This window comes from Fundulus heteroclitus, chromosome 8 (assembly GCF_011125445.2).
Source record: "Fundulus heteroclitus isolate FHET01 chromosome 8, MU-UCD_Fhet_4.1, whole genome shotgun sequence".
Classification (NCBI taxonomy): domain Eukaryota; kingdom Metazoa; phylum Chordata; class Actinopteri; order Cyprinodontiformes; family Fundulidae; genus Fundulus; species Fundulus heteroclitus.
The window spans coordinates 31,412,283-31,433,593 of NC_046368.1; the positions used below are offsets into that span (position 1 = coordinate 31,412,283).

The following is a 21,311-nucleotide window of genomic DNA, read 5'->3' on the forward strand; positions in this document are numbered from 1 at the left end:
ATTTCTCGCTCTTCTTAGGCCCGCTGTTGACAGTCAGACAGTGCCAGATTATTGAAAGCTTTGAGTGAGTATTGACTATTCTTACTATAGTTTGCTGTATTTTGGCCCATTTCTCCTGACAGAATTGATGTAGCTGGGTTGGGTTTTTAGGCCACCTTAGTCATTCACAGCTCTGCTTACACATTTTTGGGACTGGGATCACCACTAATCCAGTGGTAAATTTGGGTTGTAAGTCCATTTGGAACCCGCATTTGTACACAAGCATCATCTTCCTGGATGATGTGTCAAGATGATGCTTCAGTATTTCCACATAATATTATTTTTCTCGTGATGCCATCTCTTTTGTGAAGTGCACCAGACCTTTCTGTTGTAAAACCTTCACCTTGTAAAACCTTCACATCATGCTGCCACCACTTCTGAAGCAGTATGTTTGAGGAGTTGCCTTAGAATACATCCTAAGGTGTGCCTCTTTTTAAGTGAAATGATGTTAATTAACCTGTCAGAAGTTTAGAAAATTCATGATGTCATCATATGGGCTGTCCTGAATTGTTTAAGGGCTTAGCAGCATTCTGTGTTAAATTAAATTTCTGAAAACACCATCTAAAGAAACTCTTATACTATTCTAGCACAGAGAAAAAAGATATACTTCTGGTGATCCTAACTGACCTAAAACAGGAACGGTCTGATTTATTGACAGACAGTGAAAATAGAAAGATCATATGTCTTTCTGTGCAGTTCATGAACATCTGTGTTTCACTGTATAGTATCCAAGCTGTTTTGACTGATGATAAATTCATCTTTTAGTTCACATTGACCGTAATTGGAATCAGATTTTGGCCTGCTTCAAATTCCTCTTGCAGAGCTTCTTAAAACACATGATTGAACTAAAGAACCAAACATGGGTGGTTTGAAGTCTTACCCTGGTCCGGAGCCACGCATTCACACTTGTAGGATGTGACATAATCTGGCTTGAAGCCCCGGTTGATTGGGTAATACTTAAAGGTTGAAACCTGTGGGGAGGAAAACACTTGTTTCCATGTCTAAGAAATGTTTGTGTGTTCATAACGAGGCTACCTACACATTTTCAAACATGTTACCCACCATCTTCTTAATGGCATCTGAGATAAAGATGAAGGAGATGAGGCTAGAGAAACCCTCCTCTGTGAAGCGGGTCATGTATTTGATGATGTAGCTGGCATCTGAAACGACCAGCAAAAAGCACTGCAGACACGAGTGTAGGCCGATCCACAAACGGAGCTCCATGTAGTCTATGCCGTTGCTCCTGTGAGGGCAGCCGTTCAAAGCAAACGAAAGGGGGAAGGTTGTCAGCGAGCATGTTCCATCTTATCTTTAAGATCTTATTTAGCAACATCAATTACTCGACTACAGGAGTACATGTGGCTTCCACAAGAGAGAGACTGATCAGGCTTTTACTTGGCTAATATCGACTTCCAATTTTATTTAATGTCTCAACATCAGGTTCTGACTTTCTATCCACTGTACTCGCCGCAAACAGCCCCTGGGCTGCACTTTGGAAACCCCTGATACATTCAAACTATTTGGTCAAAACTGTAATAATTGAATGTGCTGAATATTGACCATGATGGAAAAAGAGTGATGCTGGTTCCTTGATAGTTAGTAATTTTATATCCAACAGAAAAGAAAGGTTTATGACATGATCACGAGTAATGTATCACGTTTCTCCAACCATCGTCTAATTTTTATTAATTTCAAAACGAAGTGCATCAAAGAACAGGCCATATGTTGATGCATTTACAGACCAAAAATTTTGAGTTTTAAGTATCAAGATTTTCCTGAAGAAAAAAAATATATATTATTGGTACTAGAGCAGTCGACCTCAGGTCAGAGCCAATCAAGGAAAAATTGACTGATTTCAACCAACAGATTGAGTGTAACACCTTTGAGCTATAGAGTGTCTGACTTTTAAAATAAAGTTTTAGATCCAGTAGAGAGCAGTCCACTTCATGAGTTGGTTTTAAACTTTGTTGGTCAATAAACCTGTGACTGCTGTGAAAAACCATTTGCTCCCTTAGTTTTGCTTTTTTCTTGTCACAGTTAAATGTTTCAGATCATTAAATGCAGTGTGACGTCAAATAAAGATAGCGTGAGTAAATACAAAAAACATTCTTCGAATGATGATTTCATTGCAGCCGTGGAAATGCAGGTACTCTATCCAGTAGAGCAACGATCTGAGACACACCTAATTTGGATTTTTATCTGATTGAAACCTTAAATAGGCTTTTCATTCTTGGAAACCTGTCTGTGTAGCTACATTTATATAAATCTGCAAATAAGAGTGGGCCAAAATTCCTCCACTGAGATGCTAACCACTCATTGACAAACTCTTGGTGTCAGAACTTGCTGTCAAGTGGCAAAGCCAATTAAGCTTTAGGGGAAATTCTTTTTTCCCATTAGACCATCCTAGCTTGGATAGCTTCCCCCTCTAAATAAATGAAATCATCATCTAAAACTGAATTTAGTATTTATTCAGGTTATATTTGTGTGATATTAAAAATAGTTTCATGATCTGAATAATTTGTGTGGAATCACCGCAAACCAAAATAAATCTGTGAAGGAGCAAACAGTTTATGACGGCGCTGTAGAGATAAAATGAGCTCATGTGATCCTAAACAGTCACTTCAGTTATGTTGTTAAAGGTTTTTGTTGAAAAGTAGACATCCAAAGTCTCCTGCTTTGCCTTTGGTTGTGACTGTGTGCAGTTTTGTCCCACCGTACCTCCAACAGGCCAAGGCAAGGCAAGGCTAGTTTATTTATAAAACACTTTTCAGTAAACGATGATTCAAGACCCTCATTCCATTAGTGGCCATTCCCTCCTCTAAATTAGCTCTTCCTCTCCTTTATCCTCTAAAACGTTGTGTAGGTTCTGGATGGGAGATTATTTCTAAATGATCTTTTCATCAAGACTGCTAGTCTCTTTGCATGGTAGAAACAGAGTCTCATTAGAAGCAGAAATAAATATTGAATTTATAATGCTGAATTTTATCCGGTGCAATTGTCTGGAATTTCTTTTTTTGCATTAAATTTACCAGTCAAACTTTTACCTGTACAAATTCAGCAGTAAAAATTGGCCTGCAAATGTGTTGACCTTCTAGTGACTCTAGCCAAAGCAATTAGCACTAGACCAAGTGGAGTGGCTTTTAGCCAATGAAATTACGCTAATTTGACACACCAGCGCATTGGGTGCAGACAAAGTTTCAGACGTGATATTTTGCTGATGAATTGAATTTAAGAAAAATAAATACATACATAATTTTGAAGGATAACAAATTGGCTATAAATTTAATGTCTAAAAAAGTGCTGATTCTAATGAGATCATATTTTTTCCATTGCTTTTTCAAAAGATTTTGATTTGGTTAGATAAAATAGAAAAGTGTGTTGAGTTTTTCTCTTAATTTGGGCATCCTACAACTACAGGAAGACTCGCCTTCTGGTTTGTTTAATTATTTCCTTATGTAGCTCCTACAGTATTTCTTTATGTTTCAATGTGGTCCCAAGATAACATTCTAATAAACCAAGTGAACGAAACAAAGTATTATTCAGCCTCTGTCTCACTTGCTGAACTCGTAAAGCAGTTTTTCAAAGATGAGAATGGGTCCAGTTGAGCTGAGAATGATGAGAGGCTGTCCACCAAACAAACAGAAGATGGTTCCTGCTAAAGCAGTGCCAAGAAAACTCTCCATCACTCCCTACAGGAATGAGACAAGAGGGATGGATAGATCTTTGAACACATGCTACAGTTAGTGAAATATACAGCTGCAAGTTAGCTTAAATGTAAATTAGACATTTTGCCATATTTTCGAAGACCTGGTAGTTGTCCGTAGCATCTCCCAGCAGTCCACCAAAGGTAATTGCATTGGTAATGCAGCCCAGGTAGATAAAGAGCACTGCAGAGATGGATTGGATATGGAAGCCATCATAGATATCACTACAGTAAAATGGGATCTTCCTTTTGATGTCCAGCCACAATCCACCGCAAAATCTGTAAAACATTGTATATACAAGACAAAGTTTGCCAGACACTTAACACGAGTGCAGTATGGGGCAGTCTATTCATTGAGATGCTCTTTTGTTGTATATTTTCGCATTAACCTGGAGCTCCAGAATAAGTTGGTGCATCTGCAATTTCTTACAGTTTATGATATAACTTTGGTTTTTAATATTGTTTTAGACATTACAGTATATCCAAGTTATTCAATTGTTTTGTAGAGTTTGTACAGAGTTTGTACCACATGATGACAGCGTATTTTTCTGACAAAAAAATCCCATAACAAAAATATCACATGTATATGAGTATTAATCATTCGCTCAATATTTTGCTAACACCCCTTTGGCAGCAGTTGTTAGCCTCGAGTTTTCTTGGACATGTCTCTACAAGCTTGGCACATCTGGGTCTTGTCTCCCATTCTTCTCGCCTTTCTGCCACAGTCAAGTTGGAAAGGCAGTTTTGGTAGTTGGACATTTTTAGATCTTCCCAGAGATGTTCAAAATTGGATTTTAGTGCAGACTCTAGCTGGTCCACTCAAGGTCATGCAAATATTGCTCTCAATCTTAGCTGTGTATTTAGGGGCCATTGTCATGTTGAAGATGAATTATTGCCTTAAAGGTAACTAGCCACGTTATGTGCCTATAAATAAGACCAAAAACTGTTTGATAATGATGAAATAAGGTTATATACACCGATCGTCTATCATGATAGTGTACTGATAGTTCGTCTCCTACTCTGACGTCTTCTGTCAGTGTGCCCTGTTTAGCCTTGCAGCGCACAACTTTACCCACTGAACAAAGCCCCAGGCTTCTTGAGTGGTTATACCTCAGACCAGGACCTTTTTCCTGTGAAAGTAAAGCCCAGAGAAGGTGAAATCCCCCAGGGAAACGCTACCTGGGCTTTTGAAAATCCCAGGTTTTACAAAAGCCTGAATCCCCCCCCCCCCCCCAACACACACACACACGCCACACTCCCACCAGCAGAATGCACTCCCTAAATGGGAGAGCACCTGCAAAGAGATGTTGAAAACCCAACTTCCCACCTGCTTAAAAAGCCCCAATGCCTGCCAACGCATCAAAGTGTCCGGGTAGGACTGGACACAGGAGCACGTATCGACCCAGAACTCTAGCAACATACTCACCATAGCCCTAGCCCCCAAGGCCCTGTCAGGACTCGCGCTCAAGGGTGCTACACCACCAGGAACCCAAAGCCCCCCCATACCCACCCCGGAGCAGCACAACTACCAGGCCAGTAACCCGGGTCTGCCAACACAGACCCACCCAAGAACATTGCATGCAGCCACCGGAGGTCATCCTCGAGACCTCCAGAGCCTCACCCCAGCGAGGGCCACAGACTGTGGTGCCAGACCCATTTCACAGGACAAAGTCAACAGCACCCCACCCCCCACTAGATGATGGAGCCGATCTAAGGATATTGCATTTTTTTCCTCAACCTGCAAAAGCTTCATCGATTTGAGCAATTCTGAATAAGGCTGTAAGGCTGGACAATAAAGTTGCAGATGCCCTGTATGTATGTCTGTCATGCTGTTTGTACTTGGTTTAACTTACTCGGTGTAACATATTGATGTTACTTAATCACTGCTCATGTTCTATTTCATTGTTTCTCAAGGCACCCTGGCAGTATGTTTGGAAATCTTTTGGACTGTGTTGGTTTGCCTTAAATGCACTTTTTCTAGCTTTATCATGTTTAAGTATCTCTAGTTTGGCTATGTGTTGCAGACATTCAAGGCACATAATAACATATTTTTTTATAGCTTTTGCATACCTCCCTGTGAATTTTAGCTCCTCTCCCAATTCATGCTGAATGGGAAGTTCATCATCTTCTCCACCAGCGGCTCCACCAGCTGAGCCGTTCATCTGACCCAACTCGTTTAGGTTGAGTACTGACTTCCTGTAATAAAGTATTAGTTGGTAAAATCTTATTCAACACAATAGTCTGTTAAACATAACAAGATAGACTGCAAGAGTTAAACACAACAGTAGAACCACTTTGCTCCATAGTAAATATGTAGATGTTCCTTTGCCTCATCAAAAAGGTAATTGTGCATACATACACTACACGGCATAAACTCCACAGATCATGGGAATCGACGCAAAGGTCCAATACGTACAATGACTAAAACAGGTAGTTTCCTCACAAGAACATGCTACCGTTTAACCTATGAGGTTCAATACATTGTTATAGAAACAATACTCCGGGAACTTGCCTCATTTCTGCTGAAGGGACCTTCTTTGGAGGTTCAATGCGTATTTTGGGGTCCCATTCCCCTGGAGGAAGGACAATGACCTCATCCAGGAACTCGTCAACTCCTGCAATCAGGTCATCTCGGTCCCGTGCTTTGTAGGCAACATCACTGAATAGCTGATCCGGACAAAAGGCTGAGGTCAGACCAGTAAATCAAATTGGATTGCAAAGAATGCCTGACCACCATAGGTGCTGGTGCTTAGCCTCTTACATCATCCACCATCAGAGTAGCAATGGCTCTGCCGATTTCATTATAGGACTTAGTTTTGCCTTGAGGACCCAGCAGGATGAAGAGAAACCTGATGAAGGAGAATTTAGAGTGGATCATAACCCCAAAACATTTGTTGGAGTGATGTTAGAGACAGGAACGATTCCTACCGGGTTGGAACAGGGACCTCAGTGAGGCCTCCCAGAGTCGTGGCTTGAGCCAAGCGTACAAAGGAGACAAACGGCTTGTCCAGAAAGTCCACTTCTCCAATCAGGACATTGGAAGCTTCTGCATCACGAGGAATCTTCTTCATGAATTTATTCTTCAGCTGTAAGAAGGAAAAAAGAAATGAATAGTGATGGGGAGTGTTTTTCACCATGAAGAAGGTGGCATGTTAGTTAACAGTAACACTTTTTGAGGTTCTGGCCCAAGTTCTGCCCAGTTCTTGAGTACATTGATCACAAATCACCTGTTGTTGTCAGTCAGATGTGTAACTCAAAGCAGTTTCCAAAGGTAAGAAAATCACTGTATCATTTGCTCTTTCCATTTGAAAACTGAGAAAAGTGGTTATTTTGTTATTAGTTTTTCAAATCTGATACCTAAAAAAATTAAAGCTTTTTTTCTTAATATTTATTTAGTTTACATGACCCCTGAAGTAGCTCTGTGTGTGAGAATGTAAATCACACACCAAATGATTGAACACTTATTGAAAACCGTTCTGACTTACATATAGACATGGTTTACAGTGCTCTGAAATTAGATTCTTCACGACTAGTTTTATATTCAAATCAAAATTTGTCCTCTAGCCTGTTCTTCCTTTTTAATATTTCTGATTTCAGCCTGAAACTAAACATATGAAAAGCAAGAAATTTTTCTTTTGTGTTATTAGAACAAAAGAAACAAACTACAAAATAATCAGTCTTCTTTTATTTTTTTCTCCACGGAAGTTGGAAAGAATGATGCACAGATTTAAAACCTATTGGCTGACATATTGTCATCCTGCAAATAAATGATGCATAGTTTGCACTTAAACGTGGTACTACAAGCCGTATGGGGTCTATCTTTTATGAATAAGCTGTATTTAACCTTACTTGTCCTGTGAACTGATTGGTTGATCATTCAACAAAAGACCTAACCTCTTCATTCATTCCTACAATCACCAGCCAGCTATTCACCAAGTAGCTCTTTTAACTTTTCTTGTGTTATCTTATTTCGTTCGTTAATGTTGTAGTGCTTTGCACCTCAGGGCCACTGTATTATGCTGTTCAATTCTTAGACTTTGCCTGCTTTTGTGTTTTTTTTTAACAATTGCAAACATGCATGAATTTTTTTTTTTTTTTTTTTTTTTTTTTTTTTTTTATCTTGTAGCTTTGTGCTACAGCTTTGTTTTTGTGTACCCCTCCTTATTAGCCAAAAACACATGGCAGTGGACCAGTGGGCGCTTTCATTCAAATCTCTACATAATCTGTTAATGCTGCTTTCAGAGTCAATACACCAGCTGGTCCTCTTTCACTCCCTGTCTCTGCATCTTGGTCCCAAAAAGCTAACACACACACACACACACACACACACACACACACACACACACACAGAGTACACTGTGTGTACACACAAGTACACACTTTCTCCTTACTGTTTCCTGTGATACCACTGGGCATTTATTTGTGTACTTTTTAAATTCTGCTGCGAGTAACTGTTAACATGCCAACTACTTTAGCCCATAAGTGTGAAATCTAACAAGAACAAAGAAAATTCAGAGGTCCAAAGCCAGCTTTTCATAACAAATACTTTCTATGGCTCAGTGGGTCACATGTGCCGCCTTCATTGTTGTTTGCTTTGAAGATTGTGTCCAGATAGTTCCCAGTGTATCACACCCACACCACATGATTTTTGCTGGTTATAAAACAAACAATCCTCTGGGACAATTGGAAATCCTTGAAGTGCTGTTGATATTTATTTTTGTTAAATATAATAAACTCATGAAAGTAGCAGTTAAATTGCAAATACAATACAAGTTATTACTATCACATCATTATAGTCAGATAAATGGTGAAAAATTAGAAGAAATCCCAGATCACATTTAACATCTACAACAGTGATCAGACTAAGAGGGTCCATGTAAGAAAAAAACAACAAAAGTCCAGTTGCTTTGTTTTTTACCTTTTTTTGAATGATCTGGTGCTTATTTGATATGTTTTCTTGTTTTCTCAGCTAGTTTGTCAGCTAGTTGACTTATATTGATATTCTGATTGAAAACCACAAACATTGGAGATTCTCTGACGAAAAGGGGAAGTAAAGCAGTACATCCTTGTCTAATTCCTTTTTACTTTTAATCAAGGAAAAGTTCCCTTCACTACAGAAACACAACTCTCCATGTCTGTATGCAGCATGTGGATTATATACAAAAAAAGCTATGCCAAAGCTAATGTTTGTGTTTGGAAAATGAATAGATGTCCCAGCTTTAAATCCAACAAGAAGATAAAAATCTTGATTATTACTAATATAACATATTATTATTTTATAATCGGTGTTGAGGAGTTTGATCAGTCTTAAATTAATTAGGTTTATTTTGTCTTTTACTGATACAGTTATCAATTTAATGGTACTGTGCTTTATTATGGTCATTAGTTAATTTTGGATAAGCCTCTTGCAGTCTGTAAGTCTGGAATAAACAAAACATTTTACAACAAAAACTTTTTTGTTATTTCAAAAGAATTTATAAAAATTTAGAGTTATACAAGGGCTCTGTAATTCTTAATAGAATTTGAAATGTAGGCAAAAGCTTTGGTCTCAAGAGGGCAGTAATGCAACAGACTGGATCCACCATGAAATACAGAAAATAAAGTTTAATTTGTTGAGAAAAATAAACATAATTCTATCATTCAATCACGCGTACTTTCATTCAGTTTCGCACGCAGTTTCATGCGGTCGCACATGCAACTAATTCAGCCGCGCACACAACTCATTCAGTCTCATGCACACTTTCCCCTGATCAGTCTGACATGGTTCGTCCAGCTTTTGGCCACTTTGGCGCTTCATAATCATAACACGTACATGCATGCGCGGCCGGGCCAGTTTGTAAACAAGAGACTGGAGAATAACACACAGAGATGATGTGTAACATCAGACCATAGTTATGGGATGCCGTTTAGGACAGAAACTACTGTGGTGTGTGCATGTCGTAGTAGTGTTTAAGAGGAAAAAACAGTTTTGTTGAGTGTGTGTCTTTTGAGGTGTGTGCATGGTTTTATTGGTGTATGTGAGAGGAAAAATAGTTTCTGTCCTAAACGGTCCCCCATACATAGTCCATCTAAAAAGCCACTTTAGTTCTACACAATTTTTTAGTCGTATCTGAAATATTGAAATTTCGCTTATCGCTCCTTTAAGAAGGACTTTACTTCTGACATAAAACACAAACCCTAAAAACACCAATACATACCTTGGATGGCATGAAATATTAATTACAATCTAATGAGATGTTTTCATTTGAAAGCTTCTCTTTATAGTTAGGACTTATAATTGTCCAGCTAAATGAGTGCACCCTCTTGAAAAAAGGAGTAAACTTATTTTGGGGGTTTAATTTGATCAAAGGCTGTGTATTTTGTGGCAGTCATAGCTTTTACTGGCAGTATTTCAGACAGAAAACAGGCAGAGAGGGAAGGGAGGAAGACATGCCGCTAGAGTCTGAAGATAGAGAACTGAACCCTGAACGGCTGAGTTAAAGATTAATACCCCCCCACCTCCACCCCTTCGCCAATCTATTTATTTTACACATTTGTGTACATTTCCCAAAAATCCAAACATCTTTTTCCTATTTGATGGAACTACACTTTTAGGCCTATGATATTTACAAACCGACTTTAGGAACAACAGCAAAACTAGGTTCTAAAGCTCCACTGTCATCTCTAATCTTTTACAAACAGAGAGATAAACAGTGCTGTGGTGCTTAGTCTCTCTCATTACCATGAACACAACACTGACTCATTGGAATCAGTCCCAATTACGGTCTCCAGCTAATCCAAATGCTAAAACCCAGTAATGTGCTGCTAGAAATTCTCAAGACAGTTAGCAATTCTTTACTATTTGAAGAAAATTGATTTTGCTGCCTCCCGTTTACCGACTCAAGCCTGGATTCTGGATTCCCCGACTGCTTCAGCCCCTATTGGAGACCTCAGCCCCCCTCCCCCCCATATTGCCTGTGCATGAAACAGGACATCAGATTCCTCAACTGCCTGTGTTCCGCAGTCTAATGACACTAAGTGAATCAGTCGTTCACTGATTCAGATCATCACTGTGGAGCCCACAGATCCACTTGTCAGGAACAGTATAACCTCCCAGTCATTAACAAAGGTTAGTGAGTATTGTTCGGTGCTCATTCAGCCTCACTGAGTTGCCCCCAGCCACTAACCTGTTTCTCCTTTTTACAGTGGTTCCTGTGTGCGTTCCAAATCACCTACATTAGGAGCTTAATTTTAAAATAAATCTCTTAAAGCTTCCTTGGTGTCTGACAGGATTATTGGGTCTCCAGCTTTCTGGTTCATTACAGATTATTATTTGTAAAATCTTTGAACATTTAGAAGGGGGATTGGTATTAGAGTTGTGGCAGAAAGGATAAGACACAAACAGCAATGGCCGAAAATGAAAACTGGAATTAGAAAAGTACATCGGATGTAAAGACATTGAAAAACTGCACAGGTTAAAGTCTTAAATAAGTCCACAAGTTACCTTTACACAATAATGTAAAACAAGATTCACCTGGTCTGTGCTGGGCGTGTCTGAAATATCATTCATGCTTCGGCTTTGGGAAGGATCTGTTGAAAAAGAGCACGCTTATTTCTGGTGTCATAGAGATATAATATGTAGGTTACAGGATCAACAGCTGTTTACATCATTTATAGAAATATTCATACACAAATACATCTGCTCTGTGACCTTAACAATGACAAACCAAGCCAATACATCTGGGTAAAGAAAGGCAATCAAGGCACCCCGAACCACCACATCCATGCTATAGAGATCAAAACAGCAGAAAACATTAGAAGAGCTAAACCTAGGGGCTCAGGAGGGTTGATAAAGTAAGAACAACACAGATAAATACGTTTAAAAAGGTACTTTGTCAGCAAGGCACATGGGAACCCTTTAAGTAAACAAAATAATAACTTTTTTAAGGTTTCAGTCAGCATTCATGTAGTAGTTACTGCTAAATATTTATCTGAGTAATAAAGCAAAGTTATGAAACATGGACATGCACGTCTGTATAGACCCGAAAGAGAAAGTCACGACATCTTCAAAATGAAGCACTTACGTATGTTGAAAAGGTCCTGGGCCAAAAAGGCCGACCTCAATAAATCTAAGACCTCTTCTGTAATTTATGGGAAAATAGGTTCCAAAACGTGTGGCCAAATGGAGTAAAATCTGGGTCTATCATTTTAACAGTATCATTTGAAACCAAAATTGTCAGATTTATAATTTGAACATTAGAACATTATATACCAGATGGAGATTAAGTGAATAACTACAGAGAACAGAGCCTTGTGGGTTTATTTCCACCATGTTGTCTTTATGCCTGTTTTTAAAGTATTTAGTTAAAGATAAACCTGCAGTATTTTATTGGGGGAACGGTTGATTAGTGTATCACTTTTTCAGTTTCAGACGGACTGCTAAATAAAGAACAGATGCTAAATAGGTGACAGTGGAAACAAGTATATACATATGCAGGATTCTGATTTATAAATGTGAGCAATTATAAATTACTCACATTTTTAATTTATGCAGATTTGATACCCAGCAAGACCAAGCAAGAATTTAGCACAGAGAGCCCTAGACAATTCCCAAATAATCCAGACGGGTTCACAAAAAAAAACAGCAAAATTACACACAACAGGGCCAATAAACCTTTATGTTAACATGAATTATGCCCAGGAGATTATACCATGGTAAGTATACACAGATCTCACCCTGAATACTTTAGAAAAATCCAATCTTTCATTTGAGAACATTTCTGAAATGTTTGTCATGAGGTAATTGGCTTTAACAAAATCACTGGTGGCACAGCTGTTAGTACGTCTTTAATTTCCCTGTGGGATAAACAAAGTATTTTTGGATTGAATTGAATCCTTTTAAAATAGACAGAACCAAGATACCTTTTATATTAAAATTCTACTTTCCAAAGTTGATTAGAGTTTTCAAGAACCTTTAATTTTTAACCCATGACTTCCCTTAGGTATAACTATGATCTGACACACCGGGCTCAATGGTGATCCATATTTATCTCCTCACCATGCTCAGTGAGGAGGAGGATAAGGGAGCTCTGTTGAGGAGGGGAAGCAAAGTTTTTGCTACTTGTCACCAGCTACTTGTCACCAGCTCTCCTAACAACTGTTAGGTGCTATATACATGCACCTAACAGTTGTTGGGAGAGCAGTGAATCAGTTGTCTTTGAGGAATGCCAGGAGAAGACTTTGCTGTCCTCTTGGCAAATTGGGGTTGTGCAAAGTACTCACAGCAGTGGTAACAATAATTGGTCCACGAGTGGTGTTGCTGAAATAATTCTTCTCTCCTGATGGCTTTTTTTCCTCTCACTCAATAAATGTAAATGGCTTGTACTTGTACAGCGCTTTAACTAGTCTGACAACCCCAAAGCGCTTCACACTACAATTCATCACCCATTCACACCCTGATGGTGGTGAGCAATGTTGGTAGCCACAGCTGCCCTAGGGCAGACTGACAGAGGCAAAGCTGCCATACATCACCGCCAACGGGCCCTCTGACCACCACCAGCAGGCAAATAGGGTGAAGTGTCTTGCCCAAGGACACATCAACTGAGACAGCCGGAGCGGGGTATCAATCCGGCAACCCGGCAATTTCAGGACAACCTCCCTAACCTCTACGCCACTGTCACCCCAATGTAACCAAATTAAAGGTTGGAATTCATATTTCTCTTTTCAGTGTGATATTATGGGTTTGCAATGAAAGGTTTATTTCTTTTCAGGTCATTATAAGCACCTTCTGAACAGGGGTGCGGTAATTTTACCGCACCTGTGTTTTTTAGAGGTGTCACAGTACATGTATTCGCACTAAATCGTAGCAGCAAAGCTTCCACAGTTGCATGCAATCAGTTAAATAATAAATTGGTTAATATATATTTTCATTGCTTCTTTGAAGAGTCATGACAGAAAGTTAGTAGAGGAAGATAGTAACTGTAGCAATCCACACCAAACCATTGCACGAATGGGAGGGTTTAGAAGTGTCTAAGGTGTTGTGTTCAAGGTTCTCTACAGCACAAGCATAGACGAAGTAGTGGACATATGGAAAGCCATATGTGCCACTATTCAACTTAATAAATGCTGTGAAATAACACTGAACACAATGATTTATGTAAATAACAGCACAATTTATGCGTATCCTTAGACTTAGACTTAAACTTAGACAACTTTATTTGTCATTTTGTATGCACAGAGTGCGTACAGAACGAAATTTCATTGCATACAGCTTTGTAAATTGCAGTAAAAGTTAGATTACAGTTTTAGGTGCAGCAGAGATTTAAAAGTAAACATAGATTTAAAATACACTATAAAAAACAATTGAAATTTAAACAATGCGAGAAGGAGAAGGTCACAGTATACAAACCATTGAATGTGTAGAATTGGGTTGTGCAAGGGTATTTGTGCAAGGATGGCATCCTATACCCCGTTACTTATATTCTTCCGAATATATACCTAGAATATATGTGCCATATGTATGTGTTTGATGGGTGTGTTTAGACTCACGCAGGCGGCTAAGGCTGCTTGACTGCCGAGAGCGTAGGTCTTCTGTGGAGCGATGGATCCCAGAAGCTGAACTAGTACTACGAGTCAGATTAACCTGAGGACTACGGTCTGACAGATCAGGAGCAGATATGGAAACAATGAGCAAAGAAGAGCTGATTTTGCTAGGAAAGGGGAAACTGGTGATGATCATGATGGTAGAAAACAAAGGAAGCAGTAGGAATGGAAATTATCAAGCACTTACAAGTGAGAATTTGCTGATTTGGAAGAAAAAAAGGAAAACACACAGCAGAAATACTTACTAGACGGTGGGTTGGAGGACTTTCCCATGTCTGCCAGTGAACGATGGATTGGTTTCTTGGTCTGGTGACGGTGCTTTCTAAGCAACACAAAGATAATCTTCTCCTTCAGATCTGGATGAATGAGGCCATCTGCTATTTGGCGATCCACAATCTCCTCTGAGACAAAATGTTATGCATTTAATATTCAGATTATTTCATGTTAGCAATGTTTTCACAAGAAAACATGCACTTATACAGTCCATATCAGAATATTTTGAGTTATTACTTTATAGATTCTAAAACTAAGGTGATATTTGACGTTATCTGAGTCCTTCACTGTTTTTAATAAGTTGAGCTGCACGGTATTTCAATATTTGCAATATTTGATGGCAGGCCAGTTGACAGCTTTGCTACGGCCCGGGACAACAGTTTTTTTGGAGCCCCCCTCTATACCTGCCAACACACACAGACACACACACACACACACACACACACACACACACACACACACACACACACACACACCAAAAACGTCAACGTAACTGTATACTTTAATCTCATATGCCTTTTTATTTTATTCTATAATCTGCTGTTTACAGAAATATTTTTTTTGTCCTCCAAACAAGTCTTAGATGACTTCACTTCATAAATGTGGGTAGACCCTCTGAATCTGCTGGCGGCTAATTTGCCATCTCTGAGAAAGGCTTCCTTGTTGCCGTTAAACGCACAACATTCACTCAATCAGAATCAGTCATTTTTGTTGGGCATAACGCGGGATCATTGAAAATAACGGTGTGATCCGTGTCTGAGCCACTATGCTCAGACTATCCAATCAGGCAGCAAGCCCCCCCCCCACCACGTGCACCGCACTTCTCTGTCATCGGTAGGGATGGCTTTCTCTGCCTCCTCAAACACACGCTGTCTCTCCTCCCCGAAGCCACATGTTGCGACGGGAGAACTGCTGCGTTGTCCTCCTTTCTCTCTGTCCATCAAGCTCCCCGCCTCAGCTGGCTCTTTCAGATTGCACCTGGACCTCTGCCCTCTCTCTGCCTTCTGCTCTTTTGCCGCTAAACTCAAGTATTTCTGTAAAAGAAAAGGTGTTTTCCCCCTTACACTAGCTAGCAGATGCTATACTTTAAAACCATACTGATAAACTCATTGCTTCTTACCTGCGGCTCTGGATGAGCATCATTCCTCTGCAATTCCACTCCTAGACCTGTTCCTGACTCATCCTCAGTTTTAAAAAAAATATTTACTCATAAAATCCCTCAAGCCTTTAGTGTCATCTTCTCTTTTTCTCTCCTCTTTTCATTTCTGTGCGCCGGACATCTAAAAGCGTAACGAACTTTCTAAGTTGCAGCCAGCCCCTGTCCTAATGGGTAAACCATTGTATGATGGCGTGGGGGGGAGTTCTAATGGCCCCTTATTTAAAGAAAACATATTACATATATCTATTGCAGATATATATGTATATATTTAGTTACTCTAATATTAAATATTTATCACACAAATATTTTCTGAAAAATAACTTTGCCTGTATTTTAATGGTCAGAGTGTCAGTTTTGGGCCCCCCCCTCTGTCCTGGGCCTGGGACAATGGACCCGTTTGCCCCTCCCTGTCAGCGGGAGTGTTTGATGGGCTATATTGCTTCAAGTGCCATATAATAGAATTATACTTTCTAATAGTTGTATTAGGCCACGTGGACAGACTTTCAGTCCCCACACTATAGATCATGGGGACCGAGATTCTAACGCTCAGGGAGAGTTCTAGAGTCATTGTGATGATAAAAAAAGAAAGTTGAGAGAAAAATCTTGGCTAAATTTCCGAAAAAAAAAATCCAAACTATCACTTTAAGAATTAAATGACGTGTCTTGTGAGACTCACCCACAATCTGTGGCAGTGAGTAACCTTCCAAGTCGAGCAGAATGCTTCCTGTCTGCAGACATGTCCTGAGCTCAAACAGGCTGTGGAGGGTCAGCGTGGAGACGTGAGGCTTGCTCCATCTTTCTCCTCCCTCCTCTACCTTCTCCTCAAACTTCACCCACCTAAAGACAGCAAGAAAAACTCATTACATAATGTTCGGTGCCTATAGTCACAAAGCTTCTCCAACTCCTCAGAGAGAGCTTCTATCTTAGCCTAACAGTTCCTACCTAGGAGTCTTAGCTTAAGAGTGATTCAGATGCTGCTGAGAGTGTCTCTGAGTAAGGCATAAATTTTGCCTTAGTGTGGAGGCGTGGTTGACTCCGTTGCTAGGTGTGACGCTGTCTTTTAAGAACTGTGATTGGTTGACAGTACAAAAAAGGAGATGCATTAACCAATTAAACTGCATCAAAAAATCTGTGCCATGATGATGAAACTTAACAAAAATGTAATAATTGTCACACAGCATCAAAATGTTTGAAGGAACCGTATTTACATCCTGATCATTATTTTGATTTACTGTAATGTTTACTTGTCATGCTGCTAATTTTACTAATTAATCTAATTGATATTAATGTGTACTTACCTGTCAGCATTTTACTGGGATTGCCTGCTTGTATAAAGTCGTATTTGGCAAAACGACAAACATAAAATGGAGAAAAAAAGGTGGAAAAACAGAGAGGAGTGGCACCTCTGTTTCACACAGCTCTGGGAGAAGAGTAAAGAGGTATTGAAACGTAAATAGACAGACTTTGAATTAGAGATCACTGCCTTTTTCTCTGCTTTTACGCACCAGCCTGGAAAGTGAGAAGTGCTCCGTGCAGCAATTCAAAGCCAGAGAGAAGAAGACATCATACAAGCAAACTTCTACATGATCATTTTGGGTACCTAAACCATCATATACAATGCAGAAACTACTTTCTCACCTCTTTTATCTTGTCTATTTATAAACATACACTTCTGCGACTTTTTCCATTTCTTGAAAGAAATGGTTCTGCATTGAGAGCATTTCTGCAGATAATATAAAATTCCTCTGTACTATATTCATTGTACATTTCTCCAATTTTTATACATGATTATTCATTAATTTTCCTATTATTTATTTATCCATAATAAAATTACGTTACTAGAGCCTCGCCTTATTTACAGACTGCTGAAAACAATAATTTTCCCATGTGAAGATGATAAAGTTTACCTTATCTACATGTTATTAATTGTATGATTGGTAAAGACGTTTCTGTGCTCATTTGCTTCAATGTTAGGTGGTGGCTCACTCAATCAACTGTCTCTGTTTCCACCATCTTCCCTCCTAAAGATAGTCTTAGGTTGGCTAAAAGGCATCATCGCTACTCCTAACATTTTGTTCGGAGCTCTCTTATGGCCTAGGGTGCTATGTGAATAATGTTTTTTTTACCAAGGTAAAATTTTAGTTAGCAAGACTGTTACATAGTTGTTGTTTTTTTTGCTTTAGTGACAGGAAAGTGTTAGATTGCTTTAACTCACCAACCCCAGGAAATCAAATAGAATCTTTAACCTTTAAACCTTTAAATAAAAGGACATCCTGGAATCCTAAATAAATAATTATCTTGGTACTTTCCTGTGCATGTATGTTTGTGCAAATGTACCTGGCAGACTCTTTCCACTCTAATTCTTCTCCATCTTGTTGTAGCGTGTCCATCTCAGTGAAAATTGTTGGTGTTGGCGTGGCGTCATCCTCAGCTAGTATGTGACGAAGACGCTCTGCAGCAGGGGACACTACAGATGAACAGGATCGGGTCAGTTTCAGATTATATTTGCCGACCTGATCGTATCAGTGCATAGTTCAGCCAAACATAAATGGTAGACAGGGTTTATTCTAAAACTTTAATGAAATGCTCTTTGTGCACTGAGTTGGCCCCTTATAACTATCTAACATAGTTTTTCAATAATTAAAAAGAGCAATATAAGCAATTAAGAGATCATCTATCTGCCAACTGTTCAAAAACATACATTATATCTAAAATTGGTAATGGTTGCATGAGTATGAAATCTTCAGACTTATAGCAAGAGAGGAAGCAAGAAATAATCAAGAATTAAAGAGATGCTGGATGGTTTTTGTCATATTTCTACAGGTAAGCATGATCACACAGATTCTACAAGGCAGTGATGAGCTTCAAAGCCAGCCAGGCTAGACTCTCAACTTGGCAACAAGAAACTAGGTCCTCTAGACCATCTGACACGAAAGCCAGGTCAGACCAGTGGCGGCTGGTGACAATTTTTATTTTGTTTTTCATCCAGCAAAAGCTTTGTAAAATTATTGTTTTATAAATAAATTATATAAAAACGTCATTGTCTCTTGTCTTTTTGTTGTCAGACTCTTCCGTTTGCTTCCCTATGTTTCGGTGACGTTCACACATGAGCATCTGAGCTGCAGGGGGCGTGACTTTGATTGCCAGTAATCACAAATGAATCTTATTGGCTGAAGAACAACACAAACAGAGCTGGTTAGCCAGGGGCGCAGAGAGCTAAATCCTTAAAAAGAATAAGTAACCAATTTGAGACCAGCATGAAGTCACATGGAAGCCAACAGGTTACAAAGATATATACACACTCATTTGTCCAGCGTCCCTTCAATTAAAACTAGGAGGCCCACACAAAAGAGCACAGATGTAATAATTACTTTTCATTTTGTGATTTATGTTTGCTGTGTATACACTTTTTTCTGCAATTTTGACAGGGAGGTGGTGGAGCGCCCTGTATTGACAAGCCACCACTGGGTCACATTACTATCAGTTACTTTGAAAGCAATTCAAATCAATGAATGTCTGACTGCTCAACAGCAGTGTCTCCAATCAATATGCCTGGAAGGACTATTCCATTGCTTTTCCAACTTGTCTATTATGTAGGTTTGACAACCTGCACGAGAAAGCAATGGCCAGATATGTCTGAGGAGCTAAGAAAGAAGCTTCTAGATATACAAGTTGAAGACAAATGCTACAAGACCACCCCTAAGTAGCTTTCTATTCCTGTGACTCCAGCTCCTAACAATAAAAGTGTAAGGTTTATAGACTGTAGGTAATTTTCCAGAATATGGAGCCAAGATGAAATACAACCCAAGGTTGATCAGACCATCATGCATTGCTGTGGAGTCAGATCACAGCGGAGACAGCAGAAAGGCAGTCTCTGCTCACATGGGGGGGGAAAAAACTTTATAAAACAAATGGATTTGGCACAAAAGCACAAGAGAGCATCTGATAGGAACAATTAACCAACAGGGTCAGAAGGACAGGCAACCAGTATGTAAGGGTGCGAAAGAATCTGACAAGAGGGTAAAGAAACTGACTTGCTTTTAACGGCTTGGGAAGTAATTGAATGACATGCGAACCAGGTGAGACAACTCAGTAAAAACATTACAGCTGGGCAAAGAACTAAACTTAGGAGCTGAGGGAACGTGTGTACTAAAGTGAGAGATTAAAATACAGGTGTGATGTTAAGACTGAAGGAGAACCTGATATTTGAACCAGACATGGTTTTGCTCTTAAAAAGGTTAAATAAGATTAATAAATAAAGCCTCAAACAGACAAACAGGGTGGAGATATAAAAGGACTTGGCAAAAATTGTGGCTGGGAGAATTGTCTAAATCGTGTCTAGACTAAAGAAGCCAAACAAGGGCAATGCGAACAGGGAAATCCAGGAAACAAGACTTGGTCAAAAACAATGTGGGCAGAACACTGAATATCTACTCACACAATGCGTTTAAAAAAATCTGGCAACCAGTGTCTACAAAGCTCCCGCATTTAAAGGAGCAGCAACAGATGTAGGCGGTCTGGTAGCGACAGAGATCACTGGGGAGCCAGGGGAGAGTGAGGGAGAGTGCAGACAGCCGAGCCAGAATTACAACAACACGGATCCAAACAGGACTCAAAGGAAGATTTCTGAGCTAATAGCTAAAGAATGAAATTAAAATAAGAATCCATACTAATACACAAAGAACAGAACACATACAAAAAAATCTAAGAAGCTCAACACAGCAAAGAACGGCCTTAAGAAAAATGAAAAGCCAAAGTGTATAAGCATCCTGGAGCAAAACATGCTGGCCAGAATGGGAAAGCCTCAGTTGCAGATCATTATTCCTCCAAAAGGATAATAACCTACACAAATCCACCCATCTACTGTACTTTCTTATTCTTGCAGGATTCAACCAATAAACCTAACAGTCATGTTTTAGGACTGTAGGACGAAGCCGGAGACCCCAGAGATAACCCATGCATCTACAGGGAGAACATGCAAACTCCTTGCAAAAGGACCAAAGGCTTTGAACCCAGGACCTTTTTGTTGCAAGGCTACAATGCTGACAATTGCACCATCATGCCATTAATTAAAACAACACAGTTAATCTCATGATGGCAACCTTTCTGAACTTTCTGGCAACCATGTGAGATCCATCACCCAACACCTTTTTTTTCCATTTTATTTTGGGCAGATCAATCTCCATTAACATCCTGAGCCAGAAGGCTGTAGTTCACTGGCATGCTACAACTGTGCATGTGCACTGATGGGTGTTCATCAACACCAGAATATATAAGATTCCTGGTGAAACATTTATGCCCCTTAAGCAGGAAGGTAATTATATATTTTTTTAATTCATATATTTTTTTTTACAAATGGTTCAGGTCTCATTTGTCATCCTTGTCATGTGTAACAGTAACAGTTTGTGATAATGAAAAACTGTATCTATTTAACATCAGCACACAGCGGTATTCAGTTCAATACAATGTTCCCAAGAGCAATTGCTGTTTCCAATCCCCTTGAACAACCACAGCCATGAAGCAAGTTACAGGTTCTATAAAAGAGAACCACAAAGT

At 39.4% G+C, this 21,311-nt stretch overlaps 1 protein-coding gene across 9 annotated transcripts in view; it reads right to left on the reverse strand.

Annotated features, from left to right (window-relative positions):
* Window positions 1–21,311, reverse strand: part of slc4a5b (solute carrier family 4 member 5b) — a 58,824-nt gene that overhangs the window by 21,541 nt on the left and 15,972 nt on the right. For 8 of the 9 annotated variants that reach the window (XR_004931561.1, XM_036140578.1, XM_036140576.1 and 5 more), the window contains 13 exons: window positions 18,093–18,222; window positions 16,432–16,592; window positions 14,569–14,724; window positions 14,270–14,377; window positions 11,256–11,311; window positions 6,671–6,828; window positions 6,504–6,591; window positions 6,255–6,409; window positions 5,813–5,938; window positions 3,847–4,021; window positions 3,595–3,728; window positions 1,102–1,282; window positions 920–1,010 (listed from right to left, as the gene is read on the reverse strand). Coding sequence is in view for 8 of the 9 variants with exons in the window: in XM_036140578.1 (XP_035996471.1) it covers window positions 920–1,010; window positions 1,102–1,282; window positions 3,595–3,728; window positions 3,847–4,021; window positions 5,813–5,938; window positions 6,255–6,409; window positions 6,504–6,591; window positions 6,671–6,828; window positions 11,256–11,311; window positions 14,270–14,377; window positions 14,569–14,724; window positions 16,432–16,592; window positions 18,093–18,222 (1,719 nt within the window). In the remaining variant the exon portion in view is untranslated. The remainder of the gene's footprint in view (window positions 1–919; window positions 1,011–1,101; window positions 1,283–3,594; window positions 3,729–3,846; window positions 4,022–5,812; window positions 5,939–6,254; window positions 6,410–6,503; window positions 6,592–6,670; window positions 6,829–11,255; window positions 11,312–14,269; window positions 14,378–14,568; window positions 14,725–16,431; window positions 16,593–18,092; window positions 18,223–21,311) is intronic. The other variant, XM_036140579.1, reaches the window with a different exon arrangement.